Below are 12,105 nucleotides of genomic sequence, written 5' to 3' on the forward strand. Positions count from 1 at the left end.
GAGGGGACACAGGGGGGACATGGGGGGGACAGGGGTGTCACCGGTGCCCAGGCGGCGCAGCGGGTCCGGCTGCAGCAGGCGTGAGATGAGGTGCTGGGCGTCGGGGGGCAGTGCCTCGTCCCCCTCCGGCCACAGGATCTCATCTGGGGACACAGGAGGGGACACGGGGGGGGACACGCGTGAGCAGGGGACACGGCGCTCCCCCCACCGACCCTTGTGTCCCCCTGTGTCCGTCTGTCTGCCCCGTGTCCCGTGTTCCCGTGCCCTCCCAGCTCCCCCTACCTGTGTCCTCCACATGTCCCCACCCCGTGTCCCTGTGTCCGTGTGTCCGTGTCCCCTCCTGTGTCACTGTCCCCATATCTGTGTGTCCGTGTCTCTCCCCCCCATGTCATTGTCCCCATGTCCGTGTGTCCATGTCCCCCCCTGTGTCACTGTCCCCGTGTCCGTGTGTCCTTGTGTCCGTGTCATTGTCCCCGTGTCCGTATTGGAGATGATCTGCCCTACGTCCCCCACCACGTCCTTGTGTCCATGCCCCTTGGCCCATGTCTGTGTGTCTGTGTGTCTGTGTGTCTGTGTGTCTGTCTGGGTGTCCATGTCCCCATGTCCCCATGTCACCGTGTCCCCATACCCGAGGTGACCTGCCCAAGCAGCACCTCAGAGGTGTCCCTCTGTGCCCCCCCATGTCCGTGTGTCTGTACGTCCATAACCCTGTCTGGGTGACCATATCCCTGTGTCCATGTCCGTATCTCCATGCCCCATGTCCATGTGTCCCTGTGTCCATGTCCCCATGTCCTGTGTCTATGTCCAAGGGTCTGTGTCCATGTCCTGATGTCCTATGTGCATTTCCAAGGGTCTGTGTCCCTGTCTGTGTCCCCATGTCCCCATATCCCATGTCTATGTCCTGATGTCCCATGTCCATGTCCCAATGTCCGTGTCCTCATGTCCATATCCTCATGTCCCGTGTCCCCATATCCCAGAGTTTGTGTCCATGTCCCATGTCCCCATGTCCCTGTGTCCATGTCCCAGGGTCTGTGTCCCCATGTCCCAGTCCCCATTTCCGTGTCCCTGTGTCCATGTCCATGTCCCGATGTGCTGTGTCCATGTCCCTGGGTCTGTGTCCCCATGTCCATGTCCCCAAGTCCCCATCTCCCGTGTCCACCTCCCTGTCTCCACATCCATGTCTCCATGTCCCAGGGTCTCTATCCATGTCCCCATATTCATGTCCCCATGTCCATGGTCCCATGTCCATGTCCTAATGTCCTGTGCCCATCTCCCGTGTCCATCCCCCTGTCCCCACACCCACATCCCCATGTCCCCGTGTCCCTGTGTCCCCGTACCCGAGATGACCTGCCCGAAGAGCTCCTCGGGGGTGTCCCCAAAGAAGGGGACGCAGCCCACCAGGAACTCGTAGAGGACGATGCCCATGGCCCACCAGTCCACGGGCTTCCCGTAGCCCTGGCGCAGGATCACCTCGGGCGCGATGTACTCGGGGGTGCCGCACACCTGGGGGGGGCGGTCAGGGGGAGCCCCAAAACCCCCCCGGGCCCCCCCGAATGCCTGCTCTCCCCCTTCCCCTCCCCCTTCCCCTCACCTCCTTTCTAGAGACCCCCTCCCTTTCTAGAGACCCCTCTCCCATTCAAGAGACCCCTCTCAGAAGCTCCCAGTCAAGAGGCCACGCCCCTTTCCATAAGCCACGCCCCTTTCTAGATACTCCACCCCAATGCTCCCATTCAATAGGTCACGCCCCTACCTGAAGACCTGCCCCATCTAGAGACTCAGCCCTGGAGTTCCCAGCCAAGAGGCCACGCCCCTTTCCAGTAGCCCCGCCCCTTTCTGGGGACACCGCCCCAATGCTCCCATTCAACAGGTCATGCCCCTTTCTGAACCCCCGCCCACATCCAAGGCCCCACCCCATCCGGAGAAGCCACCTTGGCTCCCATTCAAGAGGCCACGCCCCCTTCATAAGCCACGCCCCTTCACACAAGCCACACCCCTTCCGAGACACCGCCCAGAACCTCCATTCAAGAGACCACGCCCCTTCCCACAAGCCACGCCCCTTGGACAGACCACGCCCCTTCCCTAAGACCCACCCAGATCATCCCATTCAAGAGGCCACGCCCCTTCCATAAGCCACGCCCCTTCCCACAAGCCACGGCTCTTCTCTAAGACTCCACCCAGAACCACCCATTCAAGAGGCCACGCCCCTTCCCACAAGCCACGCCCCTTTCCACAAACCCCACCCCTTCCCTAGACCACGCCCCTTCCCAGAGACTCCACTCAGAAGCTCCTGTTCAAGAGACCACCCCCTTTATAAACCACGCCCCTCCCAGAGACACGCCCACCCTAGAAACCCCACCCACAAAGACCACGCCCCCTTTATAGGCCACGCCCCTTCCAAGAGGCCACGCCCCTTTCCACAGGCCACGCCCCTCCCCAAAGAGACTGCTCAGAAGCTCCCATTCAAGAGGCCACGCCCCTTCGTGGAACCACGCCCCTTTCCTGAAACCACGCCCCCCTTTCCTGAAGCCCCTCCCCTCCCCGAGGCCCCGCCCCCACAGGGTCCACTCAGAAGCTCCCATACAAAGAGGCCCCGCCCCCTTCCTTAAGCCCCGCCCCTTCCTTAAAGCCCCGCCCACAAGACCACGCCCCCCACACAGGCCCCCGCCCCTCGCGGGCCCCGCCCCCCGGCCCCGCCCTGACCTGTTTGTCGCGGAACTCCCTGGCGTCGCGCCCCACGTGGCCCTCGTAGAGGTTGGTGGTTAAGCTCATCAGCCCCAGCTTGGAGAGCCCGAAGTCCGTCAGCTTCACGTGGCCCAGGGACGTGATCAGCAGGCTGGGGGGGGGGGCGTCAAGTTGGGGTGTCAGGGGGTCTGGGGGCATCAGGGGGTGAGGGGGGCAGCTTGATGGATGAGGTGGAAGGTGGGGGGGACCAGTAGGGTGGAGGGGGGTGTCAGAGAGTGTGGGGGGGGCGTCAAAGAGCGAGGGGGGGCAGGGGGCAGCTTGGAGGACGTGGGGAAGGGGGACAGGGGGGTGATCAGCAGAGTGGGGGGGGCAAGGGGGGGCATCAAGGGGTCATCAGGGGCTCTGAAGGGGGGCAGCTTGGAGGACGAGGGGAAGGGGGTGATCAGCAGGGTGGGGGGTGTCAGAGAGTGATGGGGGGTCGTCAGGGGGCAGGAGGGTGTCAGGAAGTGGGGGGGTGTCAAAGAGCAAGGGGGGGTCGTCGGGGGGCAGGGAGCAGCTTGGAGGATGAGGACGGGGGGTGATCAGCAGGGGGGGTCAGGGGATTGTTGGGAGATCAGGGGTGGGGGAGGCGGGGGGGTCAGAGAGTGAGGGGGGGTCAGAGAGCGAGGGGGCATCTGGGGGGCATCGGGGGGGCTGGAGGGGGCTTGGAGGACGAGGGGAAGGGGGGTGATCAGCAGGGTGGGGGGTTATGGGGGGGGCAGAGGGGCTGGGGGGTTCGAGGATCAGGGTCTGGGGAGGCATCAGAGAGTGGGGGGGGCAACAAGGTGGTCAGGGGGGCGTTGGCAGAGCGGGGGGGCAGGAGGGGTGTGTGTGGGGCAGCTGGAGGAGTGGGGGTGTCAGGAGAGCCCCCTGTGACCTCGTGCCCCTCCCGACCCCCCCCTCACTTGTCGGGTTTGAGGTCCCGGTGCACGATGCCGTAATTGTGCAGATATTCCAAGGCCAGGACGGTTTCCGCGAAGTAAAGACGAGCGAGTTCCAGCGGCAGCGCCCCGATCTGCTTCAGCAGCGCCGCACAGTCCCCGCCTGGGGGGGACAAGGAGTGGGGGGGGGGACACGGTGGGGGACAAGGGGGGAGGAAGGGGGGGACACAAGGTCACCCAGCGCGTCCCAACTCCCCCCTGAAAGCACCACGTCGGGGGGTCAAAGCTCCCTGTGGCGATAGAAGCTGCTCTGTTGGGACCTAAACTGCTCTATCGGGGCATAAACTGCTTCTGTCGGGACATAAACCACCCTGTCGTGACCTAAACTGCCCCTGTTGGGATATAAACGGTTCTGTCATGACATAAACTGCTTCTGTTGGGACGTAAACCACCCTGTCGGGACATAAACTGCCCCTGTTGGGATATAAACTGTTCTGTTATGACATAAACTGCTCCTATCAGGACGTAAACTGCCCCTGTCATGACCTAAACTGCTCTATCGGGGCATAAACTGCTCTATCAGAACATAAACTGCTCTATCAGGACATAAACTGCTCTATCAGGACATAAACTGCCCTGTCGTCACCTAAACTGCTCTGTCGGGACATAAACTGCCCTTACTGGGACATAAACCACCCTGTCGTCACCTAAACTGCCCCTGTTGGGACATAAACTGCTCTGTCATGATATAAACTGCCCCCTGTCAGGACATAAACTACCCTGTTGAGTCATAAATTGCTCTGTCGTGACCTAAACTGCTCTATCGGGACATAAACTGCTCTGTCAGGACATTAGCTGCCCCTATTGGGACATAAACCACCCCTGTTGGGACGTAAACTGCCCCTGTTGAGACACGAAAAGCGCCGCACCCAGCCAGCCCCATATCACGACCCCCAGCCCCATACCATGACCCCCAGCCCCATATCACGACCCCCAGCCCCATACCATGACCCCCAGCCCTATATCATGACCCCCAGCCCTATAACATGAACCCCAGACCCATATAGTGACCACCAGACCCATATCACGACTCCCAGCCCTGTATGATGGTGCCCAGCCCCATATCATGACACCCAGCCCCATATCACGACCCCCAGCCCTATATCATGACCCCCAGACCCATATAGTGACCACCAGACCCATATCACGACCCCCAGCCCTGTATGATGGTGCCCAGCCCCATATCATGACCCCCAGCCCTATATCATGACCCCCAGACCCATATCGTGACCACCAGACCCATATCATGACCCCCAGCCCTGTATGATGGTGCCCAGCCCCATATCATGACACCCAGCCCCATATCTTGACCCCCAGCCCTATATCATGACCCCCAGACCCATATCGTGACCACCAGACCCATATCGTGACCACCAGCCCTGTATGATGGTGCCCAGCCCCATATCTTGACCCCCAGCCCTATATCATGATCCCCAGACCCATATTGTGACCACCAGACCCATATCATGACCCCCAGCCCTGTATGATGGTGCCCAGCCCCATATCATGACACCCAGCCCCATATCTTGACCCCCAGCCCTATATCATGACCCCCAGACCCATATCGTGACCACCAGACCCATATCGTGACCACCAGCCCTGTATGATGGTGCCCAGCCCCATATCTTGACCCCCAGCCCTATATCATGATCCCCAGACCCATATTGTGACCACCAGACCCATATCATGACCCCCAGCCCTGTATGATGGTGCCCAGCCACATATCTTGACCCCCAGACCCATATCTTGACCCCCAGACCCATATCGTGACCACCAGACCCATATCATGACCCCCAGCCCTGTATGATGGTGCCCAGCCCCATATCATGACACCCAGCCCCATATCACGACCCCCAGCCCTATATCATGACCCCCAGCCCTATATCATGACCCCCAGACCCATATTGTGACCACCAGACCCATATCACGACCCCCAGCCCTGTATGATGGTGCCCAGCCCCATATCATGACCCCCAGCCCTATAACATGAACCCCAGACCCGTATCGTGACCACCAGACCCATATCACGACTCCCAGCCCTGTATGATGGTGCCCAGCCCCATATCTTGACCCCCAGCCCTATATCTTGACCCCCAGACCCATATCATGACCCCCAGACCCATATCGTGGCCACCAGACCCATATCGTGACCACCAGACCCATATCATGACCCCCAGCCCTGTATGATGGTGCCCAGCCCCATATCTTGATCCCCAGACCCATATCATGACCCCCAGACCCATATCGCGATCCCCAGCCCTGTATGATGGTGCCCAGCCCCATATCTTGACCCCCAGACCCATATCATGACCCCCAGACCCATATCGTGACCCCCAGACCCATATCACGACCCCCAGCCCTGTATGATGGTGCCCAGCCCCATATCTTGACCCCCAGCCCCCTATTGTGCCCCCCCAGCCCCCCGGCTCGCCCACCTTCCACGTACTCCATGACCATGCAGAGGTGCCGCCGGGTCTGGAAGGAGCAGAAGAGCCCGACGACGAAGGGATTCTCGGCGAAGGTGAGGATGTCGCGCTCGACGAACGCCTGCTCCACCTGGTTGCGCAGCAGCAGGTTCTGCTTGTTGATCTTCTTCATGGCGAAGCGCTGGCGCGTGGCGCGGTGCCGCACCAGGTACACGGCCCTGCCGGGACCCCCCGGTCACACCACGGCACAGAAACACCGCGTCAACAGGTTGGAAAAGACCCACCGGGTCATCGAGTCCAACCGTCCCCATCAATCACTAACCCGTGTCCCTCAGCACCTCGTCCACCCGGCCCTTCAACCCCTCCAGGGCAGGGGACTCAACCCCCTCCCTGTCCCAGGGCCCAGGGACCCTTTCCAGGAAAGATTCTATCCTGCTGTCCATGCGGAGCCTCCCCTGGTGGAGCTTGAGGCCGTTCCCTCTCGGCCTGGCCCCTGGCCCTGGGGAGAAGAGCCCAGCTCCCTCCTCTCCACCAGCTCCTTGCAGGGAAAGAGCAAGGAGGTCTCCCCTCAGGCTCCTCTTCTCCAGGCTGAACCCCCCCAGCTCTCTCAGCCGCTCCTCTTCTTCTCCAGCCCCCTCCCCGGCTTCGTTGCTCTTCTCTGCACTCGCTCCAGAGCCTCCACATCCTCGTGTTCCACCAACCCCCCCAGGTCCTTCTCCTCCAGGCCCTTTCCAGCCAGACTCCTCCTAGGCTGGAGCTGCCCAGGGTTGTTGTGCCCCAAGGTCCTGCTCCAACCTCATCCCCTTGGTCTCAGCCCATGGATCCAACCAGCTCAGATCCCTCTGGAGAACCTCAAAACCCTCCAGCAGATCCATGCTTCCACCCAGCTCAGTGTCATCTCCAAACTCGCTCAGGGTGCCCTCAACACCTTCATCCAGGTCATTGATAAAGACCCGGCACAGGGCACGGCTGGCACAGAGTGTGATGCCACCACATGCCGTGTCCCCCCCATGTCCCTGTGTCCCCGTGTCCCCTCACCCGTAGGCGCCGTTGCTGATGAGTTTGATCGTCTCGAAGTCACTTTCACCCGGCGGCTTCTTGGCCCTGGGGACGGCGCCGCGGCCCTGGGGACACGGGGGGACGTGAGGGGACACAGGAGGACACGGGGACACAGGGTTGGGGGTCACAGGTTGACAAGGAGTCATGGGGGACCAGAGGTCACAGGGGGACATGGAGGAACATGCAGGGACATGGGGTCATGGGGGGACACGGGAGGACATGGGGACACAGGGGTCACAGGGGGACATGGAGGAACGTGTGGGGAGATGGGGCCATGGGGGGACACGGGAGGACATGGGGACACAGGGTTAGGGGTCACAGGGTGACATAGGGTCATAGGAACACAAGGACATGGGGGGACATGGGTTTGGGGGCTCACAGGGTGACACAGAGTCATGGGGGCCAGGGGTCATAGGGGGACATGAGGGGACACAGGGTCATGGGGAGACATGGAGGAACGTGGGGGGACACAGGAGGACATGGGGACATGGGTTTGGGGGTCACAGGGTGACAAGGAGTCGTGGGGGGCCAGGGGTCACAGGGGGACATGGGGGGACATGGAGCAACATGGGGGAACAGAGGGTCATGGGGGGACATGGGGTCATGGGGGGACACAGGAGGACATGGGGATTTGGGGTTGGGGGTCACAGGGTGACACGGGGTGATAGGAACAGAAGGACATGGGGACACGAGGGGGCACGGGGTGACAGACACAGGATGGAAGGGTCACTTGGGGACACGGTGACACAGGGACATGAGGGGACATGAGGTGACTTGGGGACACAGGGGGACATGGGGTCATGGAGACACAAGGACATGGGGACATGGAAGGACATGGGGGGACACAAGGGCATGAGGGGACATGGGGTCATGAGGGGACATGAGGGGACACAGGAGGACATGGGGACACGGGGTCATGAGGGGACACAGGAGGACATGGGGACACGGGGTCATGAGGGGACACAGGAGGATGTGGGGACACGGGATTGGGGGCCACAGGGTGACGTGGGGGGATGCAGGAGGATATGGGGACACACGGGGACCCTGTACCCACCTCGGTGCCGTCCTCGGGCTCAGGCGTGTTGGTGCCACCGCTGTCCGGCTCCTCTAGGTGCACCACGTCTGCGGGACACAGGACGTCATGCTTGAGGGACACACGGCATCATGTGTGGGGGACATGGTTTTTCATGCATGGGGGGGACACGACATCATGTGTAGGGGACACGGCGTCACGTGTGGGGGACATGGAGCATCATGTGTGCGCAGGGACTGGGCGTCATGTGTGGGGAACATGGGGAGTCACACGTGTGAAGGGGTCACCATGTCCCATGTGTAGGACACGAGGCGTCGTGTGTGTGCGTGCAAGGACACGTGATGTCACTTGTGTGCGGCCTCCCCCCACACCCTCCCCATCAGGGACCCCCCAAGGCGTGCAGAGCCCCCGTGTTCCCCCTCGCACACGCGTGTACCGGGGAAGGGCTCACGCGGCAGCCCCAGCTGGGCCAGGATGTAGCGGGGGATGTCGGCCTTGAGCGTCCCGGCGCGCGCCTGCCCCTCGGCCGCCGCCAGCAGCTGGAAGAACCCGGCCGGGTCGAACTCCTGTGGGCGGGACACGGTGTCACACGTGTGTGCTGCGACCAGCGTCACCGTGCGAGGGTGTGAGCACGGTGACAGGGACCATCACACGCCTGGTCCCACACGTGCAGGGCATTCCGCGTCCCACGGGTCTCACCAGGCACTCCAGCAGCCGGGCCGGACGGGAGATGATGATGAGGAGCTTCTTCACCAGCTGCGTGATGAAGGCCACCTCCTCCGACTCCGAGCGCTCATACGCCTGGGGGACATGGGGTGGTCAGGGGGTCCCATTGGGTCATGTTGGGTCCCATTAGGTTCCATTGGGTCTTGTTGGGTCATTTTGGGTCCCATTGATCCTATTGGGTCCCCATTTAGTCCCTGTTGGTCCCCACTGGGGCCTGTTGGGTTCCATTGGGCCCTATTACATCTTCTTGGGTCATGTTGGGTCCCATTGATCCTATTGGGTTCCCATTTAGTCCCTGTTGGGTCCCCATTGGGTCCTGTTGGGTTCCATTGGGTCCCATTGGGTCTCGTTTGGTCCCTGTTGGTCCCCATTGTGTCGTGTTGGTTCCTGTCTGTCCCTGTTGGTCCCCATTGGTCTCCGTTGATCCCCTTGGGTCCCTGTTGGGTCCCATTGGGTCTTGTTGTGTCCCATTGATCCTATTAGGTTCCCATTTAGTTCTTGTTGGGTCCCATTTGGCCCCATTGAGTCTTGTTGGGTCCCATTGGGTCTTATTGGGTCTCATTGATCCTATTGGGTTCCCATTTAGTTCCTGTTGGGTCCCATTGGGCCCTCTTGGGTCTTATTGGGTTCTATTGGGTCTCACTGGGTCATGCTGGGTCCCCATTGGGTCCTGTTGGGTTCTACTGGGTCCCATTGAGTCGTGCTGGGCCCCGTTAGGTCTTGTTGGGTCATTTTGGATCCCATTGATCCTACTGGGTTTCCATTTAGTCCCTGTTGGGTCCCCATTGGATCCTGTTGGGTTCTGTTGGGTCCCATTGAGTTGTGTTGGGTCCCATTGGTCTCCATTGGGTCATGTTGGGTCCCATTGATCCTATTGGGTTCCCATTTAGTCCCTGTTGGGTCCCCACTGGGTCCTGTTGGGTTCTATTGGGTCCCGTTGGGTCTCGTTGTGCCCCATTGGGTCCTGTTGGGTCCCCATTGGGTCCTGTTGGGTCCCATTGAGTTGTGTTGGGTCTCGTTGGGTCCAACTTGGTCCCCATGTGGTCCCTGTTGGTCCCCATTAGGTCCTGTTGGGTTCCATTTGGTCCCATTGGGCCCCATTGGGTCTTCTTGGGTCATGTTGGGTCTCATTGATCCTATTGGGTTTCCATTTAGTCCCTGTTGGGTTCCACTGGGTCCCACTGAGTTGTGTTGGGTCCCATTGGATCCCTGTTTGGTCCATATTGGTCCCCATTGGGTCATGTTGGTTCCTGTCTGTCCCTGTTGGTCCCCACTGGGTCCTGTTGGGTCCCGTTGAGTTCCATTGGGTCACATTGGGTTGTGTTGGGTCCCATTGGGCCTTCTTGGGTCGTGTTGGGTCTCATTGATCCTATTGGGTTTCTATTTAGTCCTTGTTGGTCCCCATTGGGTACTGTTGGGTTCCATTGGGTCCCATTGGGTCGTGTTGTATCCTATTGGGTCTCGTTGGATCCTATTGGGTTCCCATTTAGTCCCTGTTGGGTTCCATTGGGTCCTGTTGGGTTCCATTGGGTCCCATTGAGTTGTGTTGGGTCCCATTTAGTCTTATTGGGTCCCATCGGGTCCCCGTTTGGTCCATATTGGTCCCCATTGGGTCCTGCTGGGTCTCGTTGTGCCCCATTGGGTCCTGTAGGGTTCTATTAGGTCCCATCGAGTCGTGTTGGGTCCCATTGGGTCTCGTTAGGTCCCTGTTGGTCCCCATTGGTCCCCACTGATCCCTGTTGGGTCCCTGTTTGGTCCCATAGGTCCCCATTGGGTCCTGTTGGGTCCCATTGGGTCCCTGTTGGTCCCCGTTGGACCCCGTTGAGTCCCACTGATCCTGTTGGGTCCCATCAGCATGTTGGCTCTTGTCTGTCCCCATTGGTCCCCCTTGGGTCCCATTGGTTACTGTTGGGTCCTGGTAGCCCCCATTGAGTCCCAGTGGCCCCCTTCGAGTCCTGGTAGCCCCCATTGAGTCCCAGTGGCCCCCATTGAGTCCCAGTGGCCCCCTTTGAGTCCTGGTGGCCCCCATTGAGTCCCGGTGGCCCCCATCGAGTCCCAGTGGCCCCCATCGAATCCCAGTGGCCCCCATTGAGTCCTGGTCGCCCCCATCGGGTCCTAGTGGCCCCCATCGAGTCCCAGTAGCCCCTCTTGAGTCGCGGTGGCTCACGTCCTGCAGGAGGCGCTCCATGTTCTCCTGCAGCTCGTAGAAGTAGCCAGCGGTGATGAGGCCGAGACGGGCCTTGGCCAGGCAGTCGCGGGCCAGCTCCACCAGTTGGTGTTGGATGAAGCTGAGAGCCCCGTCGGGCAGCGGCGCCTCCGCTGGTCCACAGCCACGCACAAACTCCTCCAGGCGCTCCTCCATCTGCGCTGTCGCCTGGGGGGGCCGGACCCACGGATCCCACCGTGCCCCACAGCCACCCCAGAACCTCCTCCAGTGCCCCACAGACACCTCAGAACCTCCTCCAGTGCCCCACAGACACCCCAGAACCTCCTCCAGCTCCCCACAATGATCCCAGGACCTCCTCCAGCTCCTCATAGCAACCCCAGAACCTGCTCCAGTGCCCCACAGACACCTCAGAACCTCCTCCAGTGCCCCACAGACACCCCACAACTTCCTCCAATGCCCCACAGCCACCCCAGAACCTCCTCCAGTGCCCCACAGCCACCCCACAACCTCCTCCAGTGCCCCACAGCCACCTCAGAACCTCCTCCAGTGCCCCACAGACACCTCAGAACCTCCTCCAGTGCCCCACAGACACCCCAGAACCTCCTCCAGCTCCCCACAATGATCCCAGGACCTCCTCCAGCTCCTCATAGCAACCCCAGAACCTGCTCCAGTGCCCCACAGCCACCTCAGAACCTCCTCCACTGCCCCACAATGACCCCAGGACCTCCTCCAGCTCCCCACAGCCACCCCACAACCTCCTCCAGTGCCCCACAGCCACCCCACAACCTCCTCCAGTGCCCCACAGACACCTCAGAACCTCCTCCAGTGCCCCACAGACACCCCAGAACCTCCTCCAGCTCCCCACAATGATCCCAGGACCTCCTCCAGCTCCTCATAGCAACCCCAGAACCTGCTCCAGTGCCCCACAGCCACCACAGAACCTCCTCCACTGCCCCACAATGACCCCAGGACCTCCTCCAGTGCCCCACAGCCACCCCACAACCCCCTCCAGTGCCCCATAGCTACCTCATA

General features: G+C 61.0%; 1 protein-coding gene across 1 annotated transcript in view; it reads right to left on the reverse strand.

The window, feature by feature from the left end:
• Window positions 1-12,105, reverse strand: part of MAST1 (microtubule associated serine/threonine kinase 1) — a 33,612-nt gene that overhangs the window by 13,992 nt on the left and 7,515 nt on the right. The window contains 10 exon segments of the mRNA XM_069882409.1: window positions 42-143; window positions 1,338-1,503; window positions 2,701-2,833; window positions 3,627-3,765; window positions 6,098-6,306; window positions 7,127-7,212; window positions 8,202-8,269; window positions 8,617-8,746; window positions 8,880-8,981; window positions 11,074-11,280. Coding sequence (XP_069738510.1) covers window positions 42-143; window positions 1,338-1,503; window positions 2,701-2,833; window positions 3,627-3,765; window positions 6,098-6,306; window positions 7,127-7,212; window positions 8,202-8,269; window positions 8,617-8,746; window positions 8,880-8,981; window positions 11,074-11,280 — 1,342 coding nt within the window.

Source organism: Phaenicophaeus curvirostris, unplaced genomic scaffold (assembly GCF_032191515.1).
Source record: "Phaenicophaeus curvirostris isolate KB17595 unplaced genomic scaffold, BPBGC_Pcur_1.0 scaffold_127, whole genome shotgun sequence".
NCBI lineage: Eukaryota > Metazoa > Chordata > Aves > Cuculiformes > Cuculidae > Phaenicophaeus > Phaenicophaeus curvirostris.